At 35.6% G+C, this 27,230-nt stretch overlaps 2 protein-coding genes across 4 annotated transcripts; one reads left to right on the plus strand and one right to left on the minus strand.

Moving 5' to 3' along the window:
• Positions 1–251: 251 nt before the first annotated feature.
• LOC130824183 (F-box protein CPR1-like) lies at positions 252–2,947 on the plus strand. Of its 2 annotated transcripts, XM_057689082.1 has the most exons (4): positions 285–464; positions 783–1,960; positions 2,315–2,372; positions 2,519–2,947. In XM_057689082.1, exons 2-3 carry the CDS (start codon positions 816–818, stop codon positions 2,349–2,351), a joined length of 1,182 nt encoding a protein of 393 aa, XP_057545065.1. In that variant the 5' UTR covers positions 285–464; positions 783–815; the 3' UTR covers positions 2,352–2,372; positions 2,519–2,947. The 2 variants fall into 2 exon arrangements, with proteins under 2 accessions (XP_057545066.1, XP_057545065.1); XM_057689083.1 differs by lacking the exon at positions 2,315–2,372 and having other exon boundaries at positions 252–464.
• A 718-nt stretch (positions 2,948–3,665) lies between these two features.
• LOC130824182 (uncharacterized) lies at positions 3,666–26,801 on the minus strand. 2 transcript variants are annotated; one of them, XM_057689080.1, is made up of 14 exons: positions 26,463–26,801; positions 24,810–25,917; positions 23,997–24,702; positions 19,910–20,405; positions 17,535–17,677; positions 14,114–17,461; positions 13,765–13,977; positions 12,595–12,798; positions 12,246–12,449; positions 8,329–8,484; positions 6,062–6,406; positions 5,232–5,670; positions 4,635–4,734; positions 3,666–4,125 (listed from the first exon to the last, which is right to left on the minus strand). In XM_057689080.1, exons 2-14 carry the CDS (start codon positions 25,913–25,915, stop codon positions 3,927–3,929), a joined length of 7,659 nt encoding a protein of 2,552 aa, XP_057545063.1. In that variant the 5' UTR covers positions 25,916–25,917; positions 26,463–26,801; the 3' UTR covers positions 3,666–3,926. The 2 variants fall into 2 exon arrangements, with proteins under 2 accessions (XP_057545063.1, XP_057545064.1); XM_057689081.1 differs by lacking the exon at positions 26,463–26,801 and having other exon boundaries at positions 24,805–24,945.
• Between the last annotated feature and the right edge of the window lie 429 nt (positions 26,802–27,230).

Raw genomic sequence — 27,230 nt, forward strand, 5'->3', positions numbered from 1 at the left:
TTTTTAATCACATTCATACATTTTAATTATTTTGATATTATCCACACAATTTATTATCTCTTTTCATTTATTATCATGATAGCAAAAAAAAATTCTCACTTTCTTTTTGATTCTATTCTAATGAGACTGACACAGGGAGTATAAAATATTTCACATTTCTATTTTTGACATGAACCACACGAGTTTTTTTAGATACAATACACAATTTATTTATATATTTTTTCCTAAGTATTTATGTACTTGCAGCAAATGTTCCATAATGGAGTAGTAATATTTGACATAAACTTAGTTGGAACTTTGTAGACCAACTTTTATGACTTCAAAAAGTAGTTGCTCTGCCATCAATCCTTACTAATTAGTAATTACTATACTTGGTCTTTCTGCTTCGTTCACCCGCAAACTCATGCCTGTTGATTCTCTTTGCTCTTTTTCGTCAGCTCTTTTCAACTACTCCCAAATTTCTGGTAATTTCCTTCTATTCTTCTTGTAAACTGAAATCAAAATTTCTTAGTCGTTGTCGCAGTTATTAAAAATTTAATTTTCAACTTTCTATCTGTATTTAAATTCAATTTTATGTGTGATTAAATCCGTATTTTCGATGTTTACTTGTTCAATTGTAGTAGTTGTTTTGTACTTTTGTTAAAAGCTAAATTAATTCTGGGTTTTTGTTTAGTTGGAATCCCTAATTTCCCTTTTGGTCAATCAAATTTATCCACTGCATGATTGAAAGCAATTCTTATGTAGTATGTTGGATTGTGCACTTAATTATTTGGAATTTGCAGTTGTTTGTGCAGAATATAATCATTTCATACAGTATGACGGAATTAATGGACCTTCCTATTGATTTAATGATTGATATACTCTTAAGATTGTCCGCAAAACCCTTGATGCAATTCAAGAGTATTTGTAAATTATGGTATTACATAATTAGTGCCCCTCAATTTGCTGACCTTCATCTTGCTCAAACCCTAGCTCAATCCAATCCGAATCTTCGCTTTGTTTTTTCAGCTCCCCATCTTTCTATAGCTGAATTTGATACTTTCGATCGAATTACTGAGCTCAATAACCCATTTCGGAATCAGGGTTTTGCTCATGTGGTGGGTTCTTGTCATGGATTGATTTGCTTATGTAATTATGATTTACACCTTACTATACTCTTGTACAATCCCACGACTCAAACTCACAAAAAACTCCCCTTTTTGCCTAAACCGTCGACCTTATCTCACCGGTACTCATTTGGGTTTGGCTACGATGATATTTCGAGGGATTACAAGTTTGTTAGGATTCTCCAATCCGATGAGGGGACAGGTCCTTTTAAGAGCCAAGTCATGGTTTATAGCTTAAAAATGGACTCATGGTTAAGGGCTCCAGATGTACCGCGGCCATTTTCTTCTTGTCGTGAAGACGGTGTCCTTGTGAACGGAAATTTGCATTGGATACATGAAAGTTTTAATGGGAAAGAAAAGGATTATTCGATTGTTGGGTTTAGTCTAGTGGACCATAGTTTCATTGAGGTTCCGCAGCCTACATTTGAGGAAGAGTTCATTAACTTGCGTGTAGGAATGCTTGATGCGTGTTTATGTCTCATGGTGAATGACTTGGATTACTCAGATATATGGATCATGAAGGAGTATGGTGTAGTAGAGTCATGGACTAGGCTGTTCAAAGTTAAGCAAACAAAGCAACACTTGTTTCTCGAGTGGCCTATTGCTTATTCATTAAATAGACAGAGCCTGTTTCTGCAGCTTAACACTTGGAGGGTTGTATCACTCAACTTGCAAACCATGGGGGTCAAAGATGTTAAAGTCTGTGACTTTCCGAGATGTTTTGACACACAAGTATGTATAGAGAACCTTATAATGCTCAAGGATTCTGGCAGTGCAACTTTGGAGACTGATTATCTGCAGGAAAAGAAAAGGAGGCGAAGGAGGAAACAGTTGCGTCATCAAAGAAATAATAGGTGAAAATGATTTAGTTTCATTTAGTCTTTTATGCTTATATGCTATATGTCTTGTTTTTCATTTTTAGTATTCGGAACTTGGGAGAAGTAAGATAAATCGTTGTAGGATTAACAAATGCCATTGATGGCTCCCGCCTGTGGGGTTTTTGGTGGGTGGGCCGTGGGGGGAGGGGTTGGATGTAAACAACCTTACCCTTACCCTTGTTAGTGATTACAAAGTGGTTGTTTCTGATTGACCCTTGGTAGCAAACATCCTCAGCATTTTCACATCACATAAGTAAGAAGTGCACGAGATTGTTCTGTTCATTACCTACTTGCTACAAAACTGAGTTTTGCGAATCCATTTCTTTGTAGTGTTGATGAAATCATGGATGACAATAGGGAAAATTAATGTGCTGAAGACGATGAAAAGGTAGAACAATTCGAATTTGTTTGTGATTTTAAGCGCTGTTACTTGTTATGAGTAATGATGCTTATTCGTTTTGAATGAACTGCCTTGTTTTGATTCCTATATACAGTTTCTTAACTGTTAATAAACCTTATTTTGGAATATGGCAGGGAGGAATGCTAATTAGTGTTCCCATGAGTGAACTTTTCTAAAAATAATTTCCTCATGGTCATCATATCTTCTGAGTTAGCCTGCTGCCACTTGTGCTTGAAGCCATCATCCAGACTTCAGACAACAGAAGACTGTAAAGCAAATAAGAAAAACTGAAAGGTTTCGTTATTTTAAAGTTTCGACTAAAGCTTGAATTATATTTTGTAAATTGTATGTAAAGTGCATTCGGTGGTATGCTGTACATTTTATCGAACTTCTAAACGTACATTCTGGAGCATGATTCTGTCTCCACAGAAGCTTGAATTGTACTTCTATCTTGTGAATTATGGAGTATGTAATATACACTCTGTACATATTATCGAACTTCAAAATGTACATTCTGGAGCTTGATTTCGTCTCCAGTCATAATAAGATTGCAGTGTCTAAAATTCTGGTGTACATGATTTTAGTGAGCGATGTGAATGAGACTGATAGTTTTTAATTACTAATGTTTTCAAAGTATCACGTAATTATATTGTACAAGATCCGAAAAGACTCCTATGGCAGTTTCTATGGATGTTTCAAGACGTCATTGCATAGTTCGAATCAGTATTGACAGGGCTGTTAAGAATTTTGGTGGGAGAGAATATTACGACTCGTTTTCAAGGACACTGAAATGCCTTGTGACTGCTAACAAGGCTGCCCACAGAGATTTGTTCGTGTCCTCCTTGTCGCTTGAGGGCTTGACTAAGAGGCATCTCCCTTATAAAGAGGTTATTCTGGTTTTTCACTCGAGCATTCTTTTATGCACTTTTCCTTTCTATTTTTTAGCAAAAAGAAAAGGATACTTTTCCTTTCTAAATCCTACTTTCTTTGCTTAACTTGGTTTATAGAAAGCTTTCTTATTTAGTCGACTAAGAGCTTTCTTTACTTAGCCAACAACCCAGCTCACCAAACTTCTGTAGACTTGAACTTGATTTGTCGTACGACGAGACAATGTGCTCATCGAAGTATTATTAAGTGCTTAACTATTATTTCTATCGGCAAGAACAAATACACACAGCATAACAGTTCTCAAAGTAATCAATTCATTTCGCTTAGGTAAAATCTCTCATCACTAGCCTCGCCTTTAATCTCTCAATGGTTCCATCGAGTCTATACTTGGTATTACTTCTCCTCAACTCACCACAAGACTCAACAAAAATAGCCAGAGGCGGCCCTTACAAATCATAAATGAGAAAAGTGGGGTTCTATTTTTGCTTCCTTAGATTTGTTAGAAACATGTTTCCGAAATTCGCTTAATGATATTCATCAATTAATGGGAGCTTTTAAAAATAAAATATATAAATATACTCCTAAAATGAATACCAGCATTCGCTGCTACTAGCAAGCTACAAAAAATTATACAAATGGATTTTTGACAACATTTCAATCTTTTTGAAGCTTAGTTCTCTCCCATTCAAAAAATCCAGACGATTCTAACTCTTGAGGGGATAGCGACTTGTGATCCGATGTCTTTTCCATTGTTGAGATCAAGACCATGAGTTTTTGACATGCATGGCTTTCTTCCATTTTCTCCAGATCAGTGCGCTTGGGTGCATCAGCGACCCATGGCTCGTAAAATGACCTGCTTATAGTAATTTCACATGTTAACTCAAATAGATTTCAATGCTAACCATTATACATTCCAATAGAGTACAAAGAACATGAAGCAGGCAGCCTTGCACAGTCCCATATCTAAAACATCATTTCTCCCAAAATTTCCCCTTGTATTACCCTCTTGATATGATTGTCTTATACTCCATTATTTACCATAAAGTATATAGTTTATATTGAGCATAAAATATTACATAATGAGTTACCATGCAAAGCGGAAGAATTAGGAATGAAAATTGCAATACATGTAAGACGATAAATTATATGAACACGCCTCAATACTCATTTTGGTTCATTATTGTTGCTACTTGCTACACTTGAATAGTAATTTTTATTCATTAATCCATATTATGTTACTTTTTACTCTAAGAAAAAACATTGTCAAATAAAATCTTGTTTAGTTCTTCCCAAATCTCTAAACATATTTTCATAAATATCAACTTTTTATAAGGATGAAAATAGTTTATTGGATTGGCATACCATCTCCAAGATGGATTAGCTTCATTAGGTGAGGATATCTTTGACCAGAGCGATACACGTTTTTGAAGGTCAATACTGGTGTCTAGGCTCGACAAATCACCTGCATAATAAAGAAACCAGAACTTTACAAACAGAAACAATAAGAGTAAAGAAATATGAAGAGAGAGAATGGTGTGATTCTGTTATCATAATATATTAAATTATTGCTGCTGATGGGAATCAGCCATAGATTATAAAGCTCTATTGGGCTGTACAAAACGAAAATTACAGAACAATTTTTGCATCTACTAAGATCTCGTCTCGCTTTCCCCCTCTTCACGTTCCTCTTTCTTCAATTTATCTGTAGTTGTTTTTTGAATAGAGAGCGGAGGTTAAGACATAAATCTGTTCCAAGATGGATTGGCAACTGTTGAAGTTGTCCAAATTTACTAGTCGTTGTTCCATATTTTGAATTATTCAATGCAGGCAGTTCTTTGCCTCTTTATTGTTCAGTTTTTTACACTGTTTGGTGATTTCCTTTGAGATAGGACACCTTTTCTGTTTCTCATGTAACACTCTATAAAAAAGTTATATGATATTGTGAGTGCTGGTACATACCTTGAGCAGCATATGACCCATCAGCAAAGAGCAAAAGAGACAGTGCTGCAACCACTGACTGCAGTGTCTGGCACTTAATGCCAAGAACCTGATGTAGATGAATGACAGTTGCAGCTAAAATTTCTTTAGAACCAGATACAAGTTTGCATCCTTCACCTATGGGTCCTACATATTTTATTAGGGAGAGTAAAGTGTCTCCATTTGCTTCACCTACGACAAAATCAGAGTTACAGCCACTATTTCTAAATGAAAGCCTCCATAGAATGATGGAAGCTACAAGCCAGCGTAGAAGTGTTGAAGTCAGAGGCTCTTCTCGTGTGTATTCCTCAGTACACGAGAAACTTGGAGGAAAATGTTGCTTCAGTAAAGCCTGCTGAGAATCTGATCGAAGGGCTGTAGAAACTGCCCACACAAGAAACTTGGAGAGATCTTCCAAGTTCTTCAAGAAAGAGAGAAGCCGTAAGCCATCAGATGTAAAAACACCTCTAAACATGCATATCTATTTTAAACAATTTCATCAATATGGTATGGAATGCAAATAATAAAACCACTAATAGTGATGGTACATTCATGGAAGGCATTCAATAGCAAAATCAAGGTCAAAGATAGCACAATCAAGGTCAAAGGACGGTGGGAAACTGGGACGTACACATGCAAGCATGAACCACCCAACCTTGTTTCCAAGTCCCAAACCAACATATGCATATAAAAAAGGTAATAAGAGACATGCATATGCAGGCAATAAAAGGTGACAGACTATCTTTAAAATAGTGTGCAATATAGTGAAAATATTTTCACAATAAATTCTATATTATCTATCAACAGCATACCAGATCAGAAATAGTTGTCGGGGGCGTACTGAAAAGTATAGACTTCAGTCCATACACTGCAGAGTCTCCAGAATCATCATGCACATCAACCGTTTGATATAATTGATATATACTTTGAATGGATGGTGTAAAATATGGTCCGGACATATTGTTTCTCTGTGACAGCTTCAAGGCTGCTACAATTATTTCTAGTATTAAGATTACCAATGTCTTCTTCTTGAGTACCAATTTTGAGCATCTAATCAATAGATTCCATAGATGACATAATAGATCAGAAAGCTGCTCAAGTGCATGCTTTTGCAACCATTCCACGGTGCTCCTGGATGAGACAGTCTCATGAACAACCTACATGATATCGTAATGAAAATGATCAACACACATTCACCACAGAAAGGGTAGACAACTTCCATCATAACTAGGTGTACAAAAAATTCCATGGTGGTCACACTGTATCCGGTTCTAAATAAAACAGGTAATGTTACAAGATTTTGCTGAACTCTGGAGAGCCAAAAGCTCAAATTAGCAGAAAACAAAAAGCATCAGCACAATTAAATTGATGTAAGAAGCAATGCAGTACAGTAAACAGTTGTTGCTTCAACAAATTGATTGTAAAAGCACATGAAAAGGAATCAAAGCAAACAACATAGACAAACATTGGCTGTATCTTGTTTTATGCTTTTCTCTTTCATTCTTCCTTTTCCTGGTAATTTCTTTTGTGAATGTGTGTCTCTGTGTTTCCATTTTGCATAGGGCTGGCCACGAGACAAGATAGGCTAAACTAAACTGAATTATAAGATTTTTTGCTGGGTTTGATTAGAGTTTACAGTGTCCCCCGATACGTTGTTGTATAAACGTATCAATTAAATTAAAATTATTGTTTAATGTTAAGATCTTGATATTTAAACAAAAAGTTTAATATCTAAAACTTTTAAAAAATAATACCTTATAAACTGCTAGATTTTCATACCCTATGGCAGCGACAAGAAAGGAGGCTAGGGGACATTTTGGTAAAAGGGTGAGTAAAGAGGTTAGAACCCATGACCTATCTTATGAGATAATATGTGTTTTACCACTGCTGGAAGGTGTATTCTTGCAAGGAAAAGTTATAACATATACACGTTTTTGTTTTTCTTGTAAATAAAACTGTTCAATTTTTTTGGGCTTTGATATGGTTCAGCTGAACCCACACTAAAAAGGCCCCTGTTTGGTTACCATTTTACCCTCGATGTCATTAGCTTCTCTTATCCCCTAAAGAACTCCCTGAAAAGAAAAGGATAGGGGGCATTCCAGAAAACTTACATAAAATATTTTATTGAAAATTACAACCCTGGTATTCCTTGATACATGGAAAATTATACACTCAGTCCAAGAAACTAAATCACCATATGTATTCTCTTTACCTGAAATTTACTTATATGTACTACTTAGCCCTAAATTGAACTTCCCTTGACTCATTTGACCTTATAATAACATTATAAAGTGGTAACTTCAAACTGAACTAATGTGAACTTATTACCCTTGGAATTATGTTTCCTGATATAAGGTGAGAAGACTAGAGGCTTAAAGCCTCTAAAGGAGACCACAAACTTAACCTTAATACCTGCAAAGTCCTATACTAAACTACAAACCAAAGTATCAAACTCAATCTTAAGATATTCATTGAAGATCAAGCCATCAAAATAGATCTTTACCAGTATCCACCTTCCACGATTTACGGACCTGTCATATTAAATGTCCTCATCAAAAGCAGGTTACCTTCTTACAAACCCCTTACAAGATAAACAGACTTCTACTCTCCATGCACATTTAGCTATCAATTGTAACTTTTTTTTGTTTGATGGTTACATAAACAATCATTAACTTGCACAGATGATCAAAATGACCCTAATGCCATTGAATTAGGCTCCCACCCTTAGGGGGGAGGGGCACCAGGGATCACCAATCACCACATAGCCTTACCTTAATGACAAAAAGGTTATTTCCAACTGACCAATGATTTAATCCACAACCATCCTCATTTCAAAATTAATAGGAGTACAAAACCACAAACACAAAACTCTAAAGGATATAAACATTTAGAGCCACAGTTGTCAGAAGCATGTACTGATATTACAAACTATAATCTAGTCGTACTAACCCTGAAAAACCAAACAATTGCATCAAGCACTTCCCAACCCAACACAAGTTTTTTAAAAGAATGTGAATATGTAATTCTAAAATAAAAGTTCTAAAGGAAGAAAAGAAATATATTATAATTAGGAACATACCTCAAGTAAAAGTATCAACTTTTTGGAGTAAAGAATGCCTTCGAAATTAGTATCAATAACTGCTGAGGCAAGAATTGAAGAGAGCCAAGAAATTAAACAGCAATTCTCAACTAGATAACAGGCTGTCTTGGGCACTTGAACACACTTCTTAAGCACCTGCGACGTAGAACAATTAAGCAAGATGCATGTAACAGAAGCAAGACATTAATGTTCATTCTAATAAGAATGTCGAACACCCAAGAGCAGACTGCAGAGTAGAACACATTTAAAAAGTTGCATACAATAGTTTAAAGTGTTCATATTGAAGTACAAAAGATTAACTAACTAGCAATAGATAACAAGAGAATCAAGTGTCACTAGAGTACATATTAAAAGCTATATCTGCAGAAAACTAATCAGCCAGGGATCTAATTCTTAAGGAGAAACATGAAAATTTAAGAGTAAAAAGAAACTAAAAGAGTTTCATATAAGCAGCTATAAATGGAAATCGACCACTAAGGGCTTTTTAACACAATGATTGATGCAAGATTGTGTTATAATTTTCGAAATCAATACTGTTTAGGAAGTATATATAATGCTTATATGTAGCTATAAGGGTTGTATATATCAAGATCATCAAAAGAAAATTCAAATTGAAAAATCAGAACTTTTATCCAAGGTCTTACATCAATTTAACTTCGACAGTTCAAAATATTCTGTCGCATCACTGTATTTCAACCGAAGTATAAAGGTTATTGAGGTTCTTGCAGCTGCATCTAACTTTTTGCACAATCCAAAAAATGTTATTACATATCATATCCTCAGAATAATCAAGTGGGTAATGTAGATACTCCGAAGGGTGTGCAAAATGAGACCGGACCGAACCGAGTGCATCTGGTCCGGGCTTCGAGTCTTACTTATTCTTCATTCCAGGTTTTCGGTCCGGACCGATTTAAGCCCGGAAAAATCCAGATCAGACCGGATATATATAAAAGTAATTTTAAAGAGGATAATATTTACGATTTTTATGTATTACTTATCTAAAGGGCTTTATATTTCTTATTTCTAACACAATAATTTTTTAACTAAAATATTTTAATTTTACAATAATTAATTTGCTAAATTATTTTTAAAAATCTTCTATTTTTAAATTTATTTATGGTATCAAAAATTGCCTCCAGTCTAACCGGTCTAATCCCGAACTGGACCGGGAGGAAACCGGGTTAGACCGGGACCGGACTGGATGGAAACTGATCCGGTCCAACAGGTTCCGGTCAGTCCGGGTTTATACTGGTGCACACCCCTAGTCATACTCGTATTATTAGTGTAAAAACAAGGCCACATCGGCCCGTTGTAAAGGTTTTCAAAATAAAAGAACCGATATTCCTCGCATTGGAAAGGCGTAAAAAACCGTGTTTTAGACCGTATCAATGGATATCTTACAGTTTCGACCGATAATTTGGCGTTAGGATAACCACATCATTTTCGTTACCGCATCACCAGTCCATTACCGTGCATACCGCATTTTTACTCTTATAGTCTACAAATACAAGCCACTCATCCAATGGGACTTCTTTGAGTAGAAACACCAAAGGCTAACTCGGAAAATTCAATCCTTTAAAAAAGTAACCATATGATAGTTTTCAAACAAGAGTTTATTTGAGAACTTCATGTTCAAGTTAGAGATTAATCTCCATTGCACAAAAACATAATGACGATGAATGCAGGAAAAGATTTTCTCACACTAACGCAATAAGACATAAAGAATGTGCACTCCTTGATATCAGAAAATTTTCTCACTGTTATAATATTGTTGGCGATTCATTCCAATCATTCCAAGTTTGCAAGGATAATCAAATAATTAATATTGGAGCGTGCAAACACTCTTGAAGTTCTCCAACAACAAGCAAGTCCAAGTCCAATCAACCAAAAAACTTGCGTTAGTTTGGTCACTTATTTTTAATTTGCATCCATTTCAAGTCCTTTTTATGTGTGATAAAGCAGTAAAGAATTTTAGACTTGTAGTTGTCAGTAATTACTCCCTCAGTCCCGTTGCACCATATGACTCAGATATGTGAGAGTTTTTGAGTGATATGGTGCAAACTCAAAAGGACGGAGGGAGTAGTTTACTTTGTTAAATTTCAATTTAATCAGCTTAGTGATTTAGCTAACAAGTCAAGACAAGAAGGAACCAACCCCACAACACATCACACTAATAAGGAGTTATATGAGAAGTTACCTTTTCAAGAGAACTGGGGAAGTTACGCATAACTTTTGCCGCATGATGTGCGTGAGAGGTTATGCATCCTCCTTGTTGGTTAAATTACAAAATGGGCAGGTACATTATGGAAGTTAAACAAGAGATGTTGAAAGAGGGCTGATGCTACATGGAAGTTATGCAAACTTCTAATTCGGAAGTAACATAGGTTCGGTTGGGCATTGCTAGAACCTGCTTTAGTTTTGCTTTGTTTTTATTGCTATAAAAATGTTAGCTTATAATATGTTCAAGGTCTTAGTTTTAAAAAGCGCGAGGCGCATTGAGGTGCTAACGGCCCTTAGAGTCTAGGCGCAAAGCACAGGGCGAAGGCGCAAGCTTTTTGTATGCAAGGCGCACTTTTTCGCTAAAGCTTAAAAACAATTTTAAAACATATATAATACTACCAACAACATGATATATATATATATTTTAGTATCAACAAGCACAAAACTATTATAATGAGAATACGAAGAATTCCCAAAGTTCTTCGTATGCATTTTGTTTTTCTTAAAGTTCTTCGCATGCATTTTGTTTTTCTTAAAGAAGCAACGATTTTTCGAACTTCATATTCAAGTAAATTTGAGTTTTGAATTTTACTTCTTTTTCAAACAAACTAGGATAAGTTAATTACTCAACCAAACAAAAAGGCAAACTGGGCGCACAAGGTGTGAAGCGCATAGAGCGCCCAAGGCGCACACCTCTTGTAGTGGGCTTTGCCTCACCTGACCGAGGCGTTTTCAGCGGAACCTGAGCTAAAGGGGCACAAGTTGCAAAGCAAGGCGCACTTTTTAAAACTAAGTTCAAGGTTGTGGAAAATCTACACGAAAATCGAGCACTTGTTCACCATTGTCTTCTTTTAGCTCTTGGATTAGAAATTAAATGAGAAAGTTCCTTTTACTTAGTAATCTTGCAAGTTGCTTGTGATCTTAAGGGGTCTTTTTAATGTCCTTGGGGTGTGGTTCTAGCATCGCTAGTATAAAGTTTTGCTAAACTAGCCTATTTCTTACATTTCCGAACAGTCAATCTCTACTTAGGTTTGTTTGTGGTGCAACTGTCTCAAATAAACATATTTACTTACACTAGCATTCCTCTCTTAATCCCTACATTATTTCCTTAAACATTCATAACTAAAATAGTGCATTCATATCGTTCTTTATCCTCGGCCTTTACCTTCTTATTACACTTAAAACACTCTGCCTATACGCCTCTTGCCTCCCTTTACTCATTCTTCTTCCATACTTACTACTCTTTAAGTAAGCCTCAATCCTTTGATCCTTCAACCTTAGTTTGTATGTAACCTTGAGTCCCAAAATTGCGTACAGCAAATACGAAAATAGAAAAGCGTAGCCAAAGCAGAGGTAGTAAACCGAACTTTAGGGGAAAAAAAAGAACATTGCGATTGTGTTAGTTGTCGCAATGCCGCGGATGAGGCAGCTCATGGTGTCTATCCACCTTTATGCTGTGAGTAGTATTGGTATGATAGATTAAAACCTTTACAACTCAGAAGATATGATATCATGTGACCTTGTTTTTGTGCTATGATAACATCGCAAAAGTCAATTAAAAGTTTACCCTTAATTCATCCACGAGCCAACAAAATAGAGCAATTCCAAACTTCAACCTGCACAACAGCCTTTGGAAAAATAAAACAAAAGACATCAAGCACGTAATCACAACTTACCAGAAGGATCAACTCCTTTGACTCAATATCTGAAAGTGGAGATGTATAAACACTCAGTAAAATCTCAAACACCGAGTTCTTGATATATATTAGGGCATCGTCTTCTGAATTTATCCCAGCATACAGCAAACAAAGCATCCACATTCTATCTGTTCTGAAGTTTCGCGAATTGCTCCAGAAATTATCGTGAAACAGGGGTATGGCCTGCCGGAAGTCATTAGAATAATGAACAGGGAAATCTTGATGAAAGTACTTTCAAGGAATTCAATGAATGAATAAAGTAAAATGAATAAATAGATAATAAAGTAAAACAAAAACTGAGCATTGAAGAAATTTGTGCAGTAGGGACCTTTAAATTCATCGGAGGAGACTCCAACAAGAAATTGCTTATGGCAGAATACTGATCATAAGAAGGATCCAACAAGATAACAGAAGCTTCCGCAACAAAAACCGAAAAAATGCTGGGGATTTTTTGACATGGTTCTTCTATTCCATTCTGTAGATATGTCAGTAATAGCTTGAGCTTAGTCACTTCCCTTTTCTTCTGACAACCCTGTTACCATCAACAAATGGCACTGTCAGAAATTTTAACTTCACCAGAATACATCTAAATGTTAACACGGAAAACCCAGCCCAAAAATATTCTATCTGAAACAAAATTAAATAGTCTGAATATCAGATTGAACAACTCTACTTATTTTTTATGTGTCTCAAATGAATGTTACTTAGCTTTCTGGAATGATTTAGAGCATTAGTAAAAAGAGAGTCAAATTGAATGTACAAAAGTAAAAACATTAGGTGTTAATAACAGAAAAGAGACATGACATGAAAGGATACCTTCTAATTCTACTATATATCTGTCAAGGGAACACCATGAACAAGCCAATCAACCAAAAACTTAGATAGATAGAGAGAGAGAGAGAGAGAAACTACATAGACAACTATGCCTCAGATCAACAAGGAAAAAGCTAGATTTTGCCATTATGTATCCATTCAATAACATCAAAAGTCAAAAGGTGAAAAATAGGGCTTTGGCACACAAAAATATGTACCTCCTCCTTGCCCTAAGAATTCATGACCCATGAAACAAATATCAAGCGCAAAAATCAATGAGGGGAATATTCATAACACTCCATACAAAGCCCAAATAATTACAAATGATAACATCTCTTATGCTAACAACAGAATACAAAACCATCAAAGCTTACCAACAAAAAAAAATATTAGTAACAGATAGTTGTCAAGCTTACCAAAGTTATTAAATATTTGCTCTTTCATTTAATAGTTGTCAGGTTCAACCAGTATTTTTCGATATTTTCGGGCTGGATAATTTTTGGGTTACTGGTTAAAATTTCTGGGACATGACCAACTAATTTCTAGTCGGGTTTTGAGTGGGATTAAAATTTAACGGGTCTAATTGTCCCCAAAGCAAAAAAAAATCTACCACTTTCTTCAAGTTTTATTTGCCCAAGAAAACAATAAAGAAAATCTGTAAAATAGAAAAGAAAAATTATATTACCATCAATGCAAACTTAAATCTCAGAACAACCTCATAGGCCAACTTCCTTATTCCATCTTCCGGTGATCCCATGCTAACGAATGCAATAGCTAGCAAGCCTAAGCCAGAAAATTCCACAGGATCTAAAAATCCCATTGTCAAGCTATGAATTGAAAAGGATAAAATAAAGAATGGGTCATAGCATTCCATCCTTCCTATTTTAGTGGAGTGTCCCTGCATAACATACCACCCGAAAACTATCAACATAAAATTTACCAGAAGGTAAAAATTAGTTAAAAATGAAAGAAATAGAGTTTTCAAAACCAAAATGAAGATTTAAGAGGGATAAAAATTCACGTCTGATACATACCATCGGAGTGTTTCGAACAACATCTGGAAACAGAATCATTTCTGATGCGGTCCTTCCATAAGGAAAATATAAGACAGTTTGCAACACTAACTTAGGATCAATAGGAAAGTGATCCCTATATTGACTTCGTCTGCAGTCTTCATCATCTGCTATGTCACTCTTTAAGGAAATATGCCCCATAGCATGTCGTTTTCCTTTTCTCACAGCCCTTCCCCATAGGTAATCCTGGTCAACCATTATTTTCTTGTCCATCCCATCAGCAGACTCAATTTCTGAAAGAATGTTATAGATCTTCAAATCAATTTCACTTACAGTGGCACCATAACTAGTCAAAAGCAGCAATGATAATTCTCTTAAATTTACACCTAAGTCATTTTCAGAAACAGAACCATTCTGAGTAGCCCTTAAGTGAAAGAGTAATCTAAGTAGCTTCAAGACCTCCAACTGAGACTTGTATCTTTCTGATTTTTCAAGATTGCTCTTTTCAGTAGGAATACTTAGCAACCTCAAAAAGCTAGACAAGGGCTTTACAACTATCCCAAATGAGGCAGAGGTAGATGGGCCAACAATACTGCCAATAGTTGAAGCCAACTGAGAATGCCCAAGCAGCAGCTGAAGAAGCAAAACAATAGGCAACTTTCCCTCAGATAAAGAAGATAAAATACGACGAAGATTCTCAATTGTAGCAGGATCCTCAAACCTATAACGAAAACAAACTTTTGCCATCTTTTTGATGAAGGGGAGTGAATCCATCTGAATCAAGACATTACGGATCTTCATTATCAATCTATAGATGCTTCTCAGTGTAAATATCTCAAGGGATCTTAACAACAAACAGATGGGAGTCCCCAAGCTAGGATTATCAGAAGCAGATGGATACTTCTCTACAACATGTTGCCAAATGTAGACCAACAAGTCCAAGAACCTCACTGTTAAGGACTTTTCTACATCGGAACCCCCAAAAGAATCCCCCTCAATAGCATGAGATTCATTTGATGAACATTTCTTATCTTCTGGGTATAGAAGTACAAAACATAGAGAAATTTTAGCTACAACTCTATTGGTTAAGTTTGTCAACTGTCCAACAGAGTATGTATCTATATGTCTGACATCAAAGTCCATGAAACCAGCCAATGCACCAGGGAAAAGTGAGTGGAATAGTTTCAACCTCTCATCTTTATTATCAGCACTTGAGGTGAAGTACCATTGCAACATGTGAACTGCTTTCTGAAGGAGGCTGTCACTGAAAAGGCCATCAATATTCTCAACTGAAGACAAATTATTATCAAATTCAACATGAAATACAGTTTTCGACACAAAGTCATTCCACTTAGAGAAGCCATCCAAGAGGAGTTTGGAGTACGAGGCCAATATACATTCAGTATACCTATAACAGTGAATTCCAAGTTTTGTCCAAGAAAAACTTACGTACAAGCCTGCAGCAGGCATAAGCATTAAGCACTCCTCACCTGAAAGTGACTGACTACAGATATTGTCTCTCACGTTAACATTATGTGCATTGTCTGCCCTCAAAATATCTGAGAAGAGCATGCCAAAAACTGATGCATGTAATACACTCATCTCAATTAACAAAAATAAAATTGTTGCTTTAGTTATGTCAGTCTTGTCAAGACAGTAAGAGATTATTCTGACCGGAGTTATAGCTACGACTCTACTAATTCCTGTGCTGAATGGCAGACAATCTTGCCTATAAATCAGGCTGTGAGCTGCACTCAAAGCTTTATGCAAGCATATGCTAGCAAAGTCTTGTTTGGCACACGTTGCAAAGTCAGTTTTGAAACAGGTAGCAAAGTTAATAGCCTTAAAATACATGCGCTCAAATAATGTAGAATCAAGGCTTCTCATTTTGGTCACCCAAAACAAGTCACTAAGAACCACCCGAATATTTGAAGACTGCGACAATTCATACAGCATGTTAAAAGCTCCAGATGCAATAGCAAAAGCCAAAGATGAGGGACAGACATCGGAGATCCTAGAAATTGAGAAATCAGTGAGTTCCATGAACATCCAATCTGCCAACTTAAGTAGCTCGATGGGTGAGATAAACTGCATCAAAGAAACAACAGCGCATAAGATCGGAAAGAAGGTCATATCTCCAGAACGATACCACATTTTGAACCTATACTTAAAAATCAAAAATATCTGCTGCACCAGATTTCTAAACATCTTGACAATGTTTTCCTTGCACTCAGTATATGCAGACAAAGAAAACTCTTTGCTACAGAGAGCTAAGAAGTAGTCAGAAGTTTTAGTCAGTAACTTCAAAATATGAAGCTCTGTCTTACAAATTTCTCCTTCAGAAAGACGAAAAGCTCCTTCAGTGATATCCCTTAAGAACCCTTCTGTGAATTCATATTGATGAGTAAATGAGAATGAGAAAGCTTCATTCAATGCAGGGTGACAAAAGATGGATTTAGCTACTTCTTGTAGACATACAAAGAAAGGAAAAGAAGCATTATCCACCGACAAATCAGAATCAACTTTCAGATTAGACAACCGGGCAAAAATACGTTCTACAAGCAAGCAACACAGTTCAGAGTGTAATTCCAGCTGTTCAGATGGATTCTTTCTATACGACATCTGTATCTGATGGAACCAAAAGAGCACCAGCCTAAGTGAAGAAACAATCTGCTCAGTTTCTAAAATAGACACCTTAGCTAGTAGCAACTCCCTAATCTCTGAATATTGTTCCAGGTCACATAAGATAATTCCCGGAAATAATACATAGAAAGGTGCCTCGTTCAATAATGAACCCAAAAAACCAGAAGCATATTTTATCTCCTCAAAATTCTTATGCAACACCAGTATTGAAGCTTGATCATCATTATCTTGAGTAACTTGATTAGATGCCACAATACTCATTCTAAGACCTGAGTAGAACATGTCAGACCACAGCTTAGACACACGTCTAATAAGATTTTGATCAAGACAGAAGTAGTTCATGACAGCACAATTAACCCCTGAAAGTTCTCCGGAAATAGCCATAACAGATGGAAAATTATCCACAACATCTTCAGGATGTGTGCATGCTACTGTGGAATATAACATTTTAGATATTTCAACCAAATCGCTGCTGCCTGCATCCAAGAGCCCTTTCACTTTGACAAGTGTTTTTGTCAGTGAATTGTTTTCCTTCCAAGAAATTCCATCAGTTGAGCAATAATTGCAAGTGTCTTGATTTAATACACTCTGAGAAAATTGATACAACAAGATCATTGGTGTCCGCACACAGCAAGAAACTTCATCAGTACTAACTGCAGACATATGCTTCTCAATTCTCTTTGATAGTAACTGATGAATAACAGCAGCCAGTACTGCAGCATCAATCTAAGAAAACGTGAGTGATGTTATCATATGAAATAATTTTATTGCAACAAAAGGTTATAGATTTGACATTTACCTGAGTTTGCAATAGATATTTTAAGGTATTACAAACATACAAGGATATCGATGATTTTTCAGCCCGTGTAAATGTTTCTAACCCAGAACTAAGCAGCTTTTCCAAAGCACAAACAACAAGTGGGCTAAAATTAACATCTGTTTCTGCATGGGAAAAAATATTCAACCTTTTAGAAAGTAAGACTTCAACCATTTACTTATGAAGCAGGACAAGAAGCTATGCATTATCATCCTCAAAACAATCACCACCACCTAGCAGCTAACATGTGATAAAAAGAGGCAATTGTTGCTTAAAACAACAAGAGATTATCAAATTCAAATACATAAAATAACATATCTAGAATAAAAATAATTGCAGCAACAAGATGCCCACACCGACAAACAGACTGAAAAGCCAAATCAAAAATTACTAGCATCAAAACTATCTCTGCAAAGCCACAAGTCAAAAAGGCCAAACAACCATATAAATAACCTGTAATTTCGTTATGACAAAGATTCAAGAAACTTTTATCCAAAATTTAAATAGGAAGCAAGAATTAGTGCAGTTAGACTACGCACAAAAAGGATACTTGAAGTATTGAAAATCAGAATTGTTGATCAACAAACATTATTGATTATATAGTTGCATCCTCAATCTCCCAATCTTGCAGTTTAAACAGTGAAAACTTTCCCAATTTACTCAAATGCTCTTACTCAAATGCTATTATTGATTATATAGCAAACCTGGCTTAAGCTGTTAAGCATGATCGCAAGTTCATTGGTGTTCCTTTTACTACTTTCATTTCAGAGTACAACACTTCTTTAGATGTTAGAAAATAGTTAACCACTAATTTCAAAAAGTTTTAAAAATCAAGTTGACCCCACTAACCCATTTTCGAAACCCGTTTCCGAAACTCATTTCTGGCACAACTATCCTCAAACATGAAACTGAACTAGGACACGAAACCCAGACCTCATCCAATAAAGGCAATCACACAACACTCCAACATTAAACTTTCTATTGATCTAAAGGTAATATTTTACTTCTGATTCAACCTTGATCAAATATGGGATAATAAAGTCAATGAGTCTTCTATGAGCATAGAGCCCATAAAGCCTCCTTAGGCTCAATCTTATTAGAAGCTTTGTTCTTGCACATAATCTAAAGCACGCCACAAGTCTAAATTTTTTTTAGGAGTGGTACAAATTTACTTTGCTTGATTCTAATTATATAAGATCTTTGGTGTTTGTTGATTCTTTGGTTGAATTCCAGTTTTGAGAGCATCCAGTTTGATAAAGGTGAAAATTAAATTCAACCAGTTCTAAAAACCTTTAAAACTTATTCTAATGTGTATTTGGACTTTGGAACAAACATACACAAACACAATTGAATTAGTTGTCCTTATTCTTGTTCTTAAGCAAACAAAAGGATCAATCACACAAGTGCCAACAACTCAACATCCACGCACACCTTCCTCTTTCCCCTTTACAGAAGTATATGTGACAGAACGGTTCTGTCTTTAGGCTAAAATGATGTTGAATTGATTATTCAAGAAAAGATTAAAGAAAGAATGAGACATTTATTTCACACCAAGGATAGGTAGTATTCGAGCTACTGCTTGGCTCCCTCCAATCTCCCTTTTTATTTCTTACTTGACAAAGAATAAAATGTACATAGGTATCCTTATATAGGAGTCAACATGCAAGACTTATTAAGACACCTCACAAGACTTATTAAGACACCTCAGCAAATACAATAAAATGAAATATAAAGATCTACATGCCAGCTGTCCTATTATTTCTAATTCTTCTTTGGTAAGTCTTGAGAACCGGTTGGGGTTTGGCTAGCTGAGCATTTGTGACAGTACATTATTTGTTGAAAAGTTAATTCTTTTAAAAGGGCATCATGTAGCCATAAAATTGGAAAAAAGGCTTGACTACCTGCAGGAATAGTATGACATGGACCAATCTCTTGACAAGTATATTATGCACAAATTGCCAAGAAAGAAAAGCCCATGGACCTTTTATTCCTTATTGGCTATAAAATTTCTTTTTTTTTCATCAAACAAGAAATGAAGATCTCCTTTCATTTTTGAAGAAATCTCGAAATATCAACAGAATCCAAGGCTTTTTAATCCATTCTGTATGAGGCATAACATTTAGGGGCATATTACTATTGTAATATATGACAAGTTAACAATGACACAACTCGAACACAAAAAAAAATCTTATATTTCTATCGAGAATATAACCAGTAACCGATGCAAATCCATAGGCAGTACTTTCAATCAAGATTTGTCATCACTCTGAACCACAACAAATACCATCATGCAATACAAGGTATCAGAAACCATAAGAAAAACTTAGTGATGGAAGAACTCTTAAGGTTAGTAATACCTTGTATAGTTTTCACATTGAAATACTTGCACTTTGTAATTTCCCAGTGCTTCACCAAGTTGTTTCCTACAGTGGATACAGTGTCGCAGAGGAAAGAAACAACTGATGAAGACAGAGTTTGTAATAATTTATCCTCTTGGCATTTATTACCATCATATTGTGCAACATCCCCAGGTATAAACAGAAACCATGACGCAATTTCACATGGGTTGTTGTCAAAAGCACCAGTACTCATCATTGCTGCTTTTGCCAAAATATATGCTTTCTCCCTTACATATCTAGACGGTGAATAGAATGACAACTGAAGAAAAGACTGCAGATGATTGTAGATAGGAGGCAGTACTTTAGTTGATGAGCCTGCCTCTCGAGAACAGCCAATGTGTTCTATCAACATGGACAACAATGATTGCAGCAGAATACTAGGCAACTTTAACGGACTATTAGGAAGAATTTTAAGAAAATCATATGATACTTCCAAAATTGAACGAAAGGTCCTCTGCAACAAGAGCATAAATTACACCTTCAGTTCATCATAGACACTTCTTAATGCAAAATAAATTCGAACAAAAGAATGAACAAATGAAATAATATGCAATAGAAATGAAACAATATTGATCCTTGAACTTATTAGAATTGGCGACTAAGACAACTAAAACAAAAGGACGTGGTCACATCCTCAATCAACCAACATTTTTACAATACAATCCTTGTGAAAGCATTGGGTGAGTTTGTAGTAAAGAGAAACCTAAACTGTTTAAAAACAGAACCAATAATCTCAATAACAGCATAGCTGTAAGGGGGGTGCATGAATGCGTGAGGAATGGTGGAAAGATGCTAACCAAATATCACCCAAAATTATAGAGAAAGTTTGCAAAGTTTAGAATCTAGTACATAGATTCTAGAGTGCTACAGTTTTTATGGAATGCATATCCACAATGAACTCTAAACACAGGTCTTGCTTGCCCTTATGCCCAAATTCCTGCAACTTTTCATTACAACCTGTTTTCATATCATCCTAATGCTTCTTTTTTGCAACTTAACCATCAAAACCTCAAACACTTATCCTTTGCATCTTAACCATAGTAGCAATCACGCCCAAACATGACCAGAGCACTCATTTCAAATTACTCCTACTAGCAACCAAAAATGAAGCGTCCTGATCATGCAACCACTAGTTCATGAAATTGTAATCATTGGATAGCCAAAACGCAATGAACCATTGTGACCACCAATTGATAGGCTGAGCAGCTAACATACAGCCCCATTATACAAAAGATATCTAAAAATCTCTATCATTTGGGATATCTTCCCAAACTCCCGTCCTCTCACTTGTATAGAAACTTCTTCACTCATCAAAGAAATGTTCTACAAGTTCCTGTGTAAGTAGATATATAAAGAACGCTTTTCAACACTCACATACTATGTAAACCAACCGAGAGAAAGAGAGAAAACTTATTCCATTGTAAGTCCTTCCCTTTTCTTTACATCAGAATTACGTAGGGTGTGAAAATTTTTATATCCCGCAAAGATAAAGAGTAATAGCAGCACAAAAGGAAGAGACTAACTTAGAGAACCTCAAGAGTGAAGTCCAATCATAAAAGAGACTAATCCCTGAAACTCTTAATTTAACATGGAAAAGCTAAGCCATGACATCCTAGGATGATACACCTTTTTGCAGATATGCCTCAGATTAAGAATATGATACGTCTCAAGCTGCTGCTCCTATTCTGTTCACCTACAGCAGGACCAGAAAAAGGGTTTAGAATCTTCTAGATATTGTTGCTTGAAAAGTTGATATACAAATATGCTAAGGGGTCTACTTTGTTGTGCTGGTTTGTCATGCCTTTTCTTATAGTCGTTATGAGGTGGCAAGTTTGTTATTGACCCCTCTTTGCAATATATAAATAATAGGGTTAAGGGTAGTGATCATGAAATTGTAATCACAAAGTATCTTGCAAAGGAGTATTGGGCCAGTCGAAGTGCTCTAACAGTAATCTCACACTAATACAATAACCTTTCCCTACTTGCTTCTCTTCTATTCTTTTCTTTCTCTTCTTCTCTTTGTCTATTTCCTATATTCTTGTCATTAATTCATACTGGAAACGTATCAGAATAGTCTGAACTAAATTCTCCATCAACGAAAAAGCTATCATCTCAAAAGATAATACATGTTAAAAATTAATTGAGGTGTAACACTAAGCAAAGCCCAGCTAGTAGACCCAATACATAACTTAAATTGCATAATAGAGGCTTGATACCTTGAAACCAACCCCCTCTTTTTCATCCTCCAAAAACAAAAAAAAAACACCACAAAAACCTCAAAAGGGAAGGCACACGTCACAGTCAAATTTTATTTTTCACATACGAATTCTCAACATGAAATGTCAATAGTACACCCCTGGTCTGTACCTCATACATTCTTTATATTGCATTCAAGCAGATATGATGTATTCATAAAAAGTAGAGGAAAAGAAAATAATTTGAAAGAGGAATGAGGTATTCATAGAAAGACCCAAATCAATGGAATTTTCTGTTTGACGAAAACTTGATTTTGAACAATTTGCTGATTAAACCCCCACTGCCATTTTAAGAAGACACGCATGCACAGAATTTGGCATATGTATGAATATGATTGTTGCCAAAAGTTGCAAGTGTACATTATCCATATCCAAACAGAGGACAAGAGCAAGGTGTCAACAACGTCAGGCCTTCAAGCTGTCATGAATAATCTTAGTGTAATTGTTAATCCATGTAAAAAGTAGCAAGGGGACATCATCCATGTACAAGCTGACATGTGATACTACATTAAAGCTCTCCATTATGTGACTCAGCAGTAGTTTGTGATAGTGTACTTGTTATGTTGCTAATAGTAGAGGCATTTGGAAGGTGTAATTAGATCCTTCCATTTCCAATTCCTTATCATCCACAAACAATATATTCATGTCCAACTAATGGTATATGGATCCATTAATTTCCGACCCCTTCCTTCCAATTCAAATGATCTTATGAAAAACACTTCATTAATGAAGATAGATAGCTCGGTGTTTGCACCCAAACAAGAGAACTGACTTCTATAATTGCAATTGCCAATTTAACAGCTAAAAGCATAAGAATTCTGAACACATAATATGAGTAAAAGACAGTTCCAATATCAAAGTTACTTCAAACATTGTCAAGCAGAGAAGTTAAAGGTCGAGGAGTTGACTCTTCTAATGATGAATAGACAAAAGCAAGTCCAAAACAAGAAATCAACAATAATGTCACCTATATCGACTTGGGTTTAGAAAATGCCCTCAAAAACCTTAATGTGAGAAAGTGTAGAACAAAATACAATAACCTAAGTATATTTTTATTTGCACCATTTTAATAGTATTCACCACTAATCACAATTTTATATTTTGTTGCTAATGCATAAGAAAAATACGTCAAGTAGAATGTTGTTTGATTCGTCTTATTGCATATTTTTATAGTATCAACTTTTTATAATTTTCAATTTTACATTATTCAAGGTACGAAGGATCAAAGTAGTGTATTTAATAGTCTGAAAACATAAAGCGAATCAAGTATTAATACACGCAGAAAATGCAACGTCTAAATCAACAGTCTTCAGTATGAAATTGTAAAAAACAGATAAATAATTTTAGTAGGCATAGGGGAAATTGTACATATTTGAAGTCTGCTAGTTTTAACCTCCTCAAACCCAGATTTTTATAAATTTACTAGTTGGAAAAACCCTGCCATTGACAGACACTGGACATACAGCAAATAACATAAAAATTTTAGTCAAATGTCCTAGATTGGTTTTTAAATGATATTGTTATTTCATGAGGACATCATATTGATTGATCCCAAAACTAAGTGTAGTCAGGGAAAGGATAATCAATGGCCATTGGCCAGGTATACTAAATCATACGCAAGTTTCTAATTCTTTGAAGCTAAGTGCATTTTTCCCTGGTACCTGACATTATGGAGGAGGGATTTGTCCACGTGCGACAAAAGGAAAAGAGATAGGAGCAGTAGCCTACTCAAAGACTATAAAAAGGTAGATGTCGTGTCTTACACCAAAAAACATATGCAAGAAACTTACATGATACATCTCCAGAGCTTCCAGGAGTTTGCAATAGAAGTACACTTCAGAACCTTTTACAGTTTCCAAAGAGAATGAGCTTTCATAAGAACGCCAAATTTCCATGAGTTGCTCAAGACCATTTTCATCATCAAACTGTAGTGTAGCTACTGTTTTCCTTGGTTTTTCAGTGTCCCCAGGTACAATTTTTTCAGCACAATCTAGCCCACCCACAACAATATCTATTTCTTCACTAATGATATTAGTTTTTGATTTCTTTCTAGCAGGTGTAATATGACTGCCAACACTTTCTGAATCAGATGATCTCTTTAAAGTGGATTTAGGTGTCTCATAAAAACTACTAACTGAGCTCAGTAATGTAAACAATACTTGGGAATCAGGGAGCAGGATAAGAACTTCATCCTGGACTTTTTGCTTGAGTGAATACAATTCTCTAAAACATAAAGCATCAATAAAGGAGTTCAAAAATTTAAGAATTTCCAAAAGGAGCCTCAGAGTACCATGCTTAACCAGAAAATCAGAATGAAGTAAGCCTTTGTTGACTACACGCCGGTTGAAAGGCCGGAGACAGAGACATTTCAAAACACTTTGCACATCTGAAGCTTCAAAAGTCATCAAATTTTCAGCTTGATTATCAAGGAAACCCCATGAAATCCCACAACTCACAGATGAAATTACATTAGCTGCTAAAATGACAGCTGGAAGCCTGCAAGAACTTCCAGTTAGAACCAAGCAGAGTAATAATAACAAACATGTTATAAAGTAACAAAAAATTAACAGTTTGACCAAGCATCATAATCCAAGATACCTCACCATGTAGATGAAGTGTGATCATCAAGGTTGTATGGAAACTGATCCAGATAAGCTGAAGCAAGAGATGGTTTCCCTTTAACAATTTCCAAAAGCAAGCTTGAGTGATACCCAATTTCAGTCGCTTTAAGCTTCTTCATTAGATCTACAAGCCGCTTCTGATTTCCCTTTAATGGACTTGGGTGTCTCTTTAAATCAGGCATCAATCCATTAGAAGGATCAATGCAGACCTTGCGAAGAACATCATACGCAAGTTCAGCAGCAAGCACAGCATCTTCACGCGCTGAAATTTCAAGTAACTGCTCCAATGTTATACTACCAAAAAGAACACTCCTAAGACCCGGGGTAACTGAAGAGTCGTCAGTAAGAACTCGATCACGCAATGTCGATAACACATAGACCACAGTCTCCTCATCATCATTGCCGAGACCTCTAAGAATCCCTGAAAATATTTCTCTCTGCTGCAAAATCCACCGTATTAAACCTGGTTTTCCCACCTCCAAAAATGACAAAGCAAATTCAATAAAAGCCTCCCTAGTAGAGTGCTTCCTCTTTCTCTCTATTTTCTTTCTCCGATACTCCGACAACTTAGGCAATATTGAAAGCTTAAAATCGAAAATTTTCGCTACCTCAGCCGCTAACAACGAACCACGCCTCACAATCGAGGCTACTAACAATAAAGCCGCCTTCTGACGCTTCCCATCCTTACTATTAAGCTCCCTATAAACATCATCTAACTTATCCTCAACAATCAATTTTGCAAACTTATCTAATGCACGACTAATTACAATCCTACCATGATCATCAATCTTATAAATTCCATCAGAATGTCTTAAAATGGCAGCAATTAATGACATAATATAAGACATACCAGGCTTACCACGCCGCCGATTCCAAACTTCTAGAAGCTCCGAGAACTTTGACGATGTACGAACATATTCATGCAATAATTCCCCACCAGTGTTTCCCCTAAGAAGCCTCATGAACTCCTTTGCGCCATCAGAGCAAAGCTTGAGTTCCATTGAGCTAATATTCCGAAGCAATTCTCGGATTTTAGCTTCGTAAGATGGTTTTAGGTCAAAAATTGGAAATTTCACTTCGTCCTCCATTGCTGAAATTAAGAGGTGTAAGATAGTTAAGAAAATGATTCAGTGAAGTAGCGGCGGATCAAATAGAAAGTCAATGAGAATTTAATTTAAAAAAAAAAAAAAAACAGTATCAAAGAGCAACAGGAGACCTTGAATTAAATGTGAACTGTGATATAACAAAGGCCACATTTTTAAAATGCCTATTCATTTCAAATTGTAATCAAAAATTAATATGTAAATCATTAAACATTTTTTAGACACTAACCTAATGTAATGTGCATGTATATATCTCATATAAGAGAAATAGAGATGAACAAAGACAGTGTAAAAATTCAAATTGAAAACTATATAACATAATTATACATAGTCATCAATGGCTAATGCTAATTACTCCGTATTTATGCGCTTAAATTAACTAGTCAAAGCAAACAACAATACAATATACAAACAGTAAATAATTTAAATTACATCAATTAAATTACTAAAGGACTAGAAAACATGCAAAGAAACTGTAAACTCAAAAACTGATATTTGAGAAGTATGAGAAGTTTGAGAAGATGAAGATTACATGTGGTTTGGGCCCTGTGTCTGGTGGCGTCCAAACTTCGGCGAGAGTGGATGGTTTTCAGGCGGCGAGACTCGAAAATGAAATGAGGTAAGGCAAATACAGTGAGTGAAAGTCAGAGCAAAGTTAGATGAGTTGATAGAAGTAGAGATTTTCTAAAGGGAAGGACGGTAATGGAGGCTGCCATTAAAGGCTAAGAAAGACGACAGTTGCAGGTTAAATATGAAGTATTTATATGAAAAGATGATGAACATAATGAATTATGGGTACACGGCAGGTTTCGTCTAAGACCCTCTTCACAGTTCACACTAGCTAGGGCATAATACATAGTCTTTCAGTTTGTTTTCGGGGCCAACCTAGTGTTTTGGTAATACTTTTTAACACTAATCCTCTATTAAAATCATCTTACCGTAAGATATTTTCAATTAAATCGGTGTAGCCAATTGAAAAATTTTGCTTCCCCTGCACAAGTAGGAGTTTAGTTTTCAATATTTTTTAATATTTATTAACTAATAAACCTCTTGTATGAACTTGTCTCACGATGAGACGATTTCATACAAGACGGATTACTTTTCTAAATAAGCAAAGTGTTTTTTTTTTCCTATAATAACATGTGAGAGACTATATTTTTGAAGGACTTTTCCCACAAGTCTAGTTTAACATTACAAAAAAAATTAATAGTGGTTGGATTTTTTTAAAAAAATGGCTTTTCTAGATATCTCTATAATTCAAAAACCAAAATAAATGGAAGATTTGGTTACTAAATTTGAT

The sequence above is a fragment of the Amaranthus tricolor genome, chromosome 9, assembly GCF_026212465.1.
Source record: "Amaranthus tricolor cultivar Red isolate AtriRed21 chromosome 9, ASM2621246v1, whole genome shotgun sequence".
In the NCBI taxonomy this organism is placed as follows: Eukaryota; Viridiplantae; Streptophyta; class Magnoliopsida; order Caryophyllales; family Amaranthaceae; genus Amaranthus; species Amaranthus tricolor.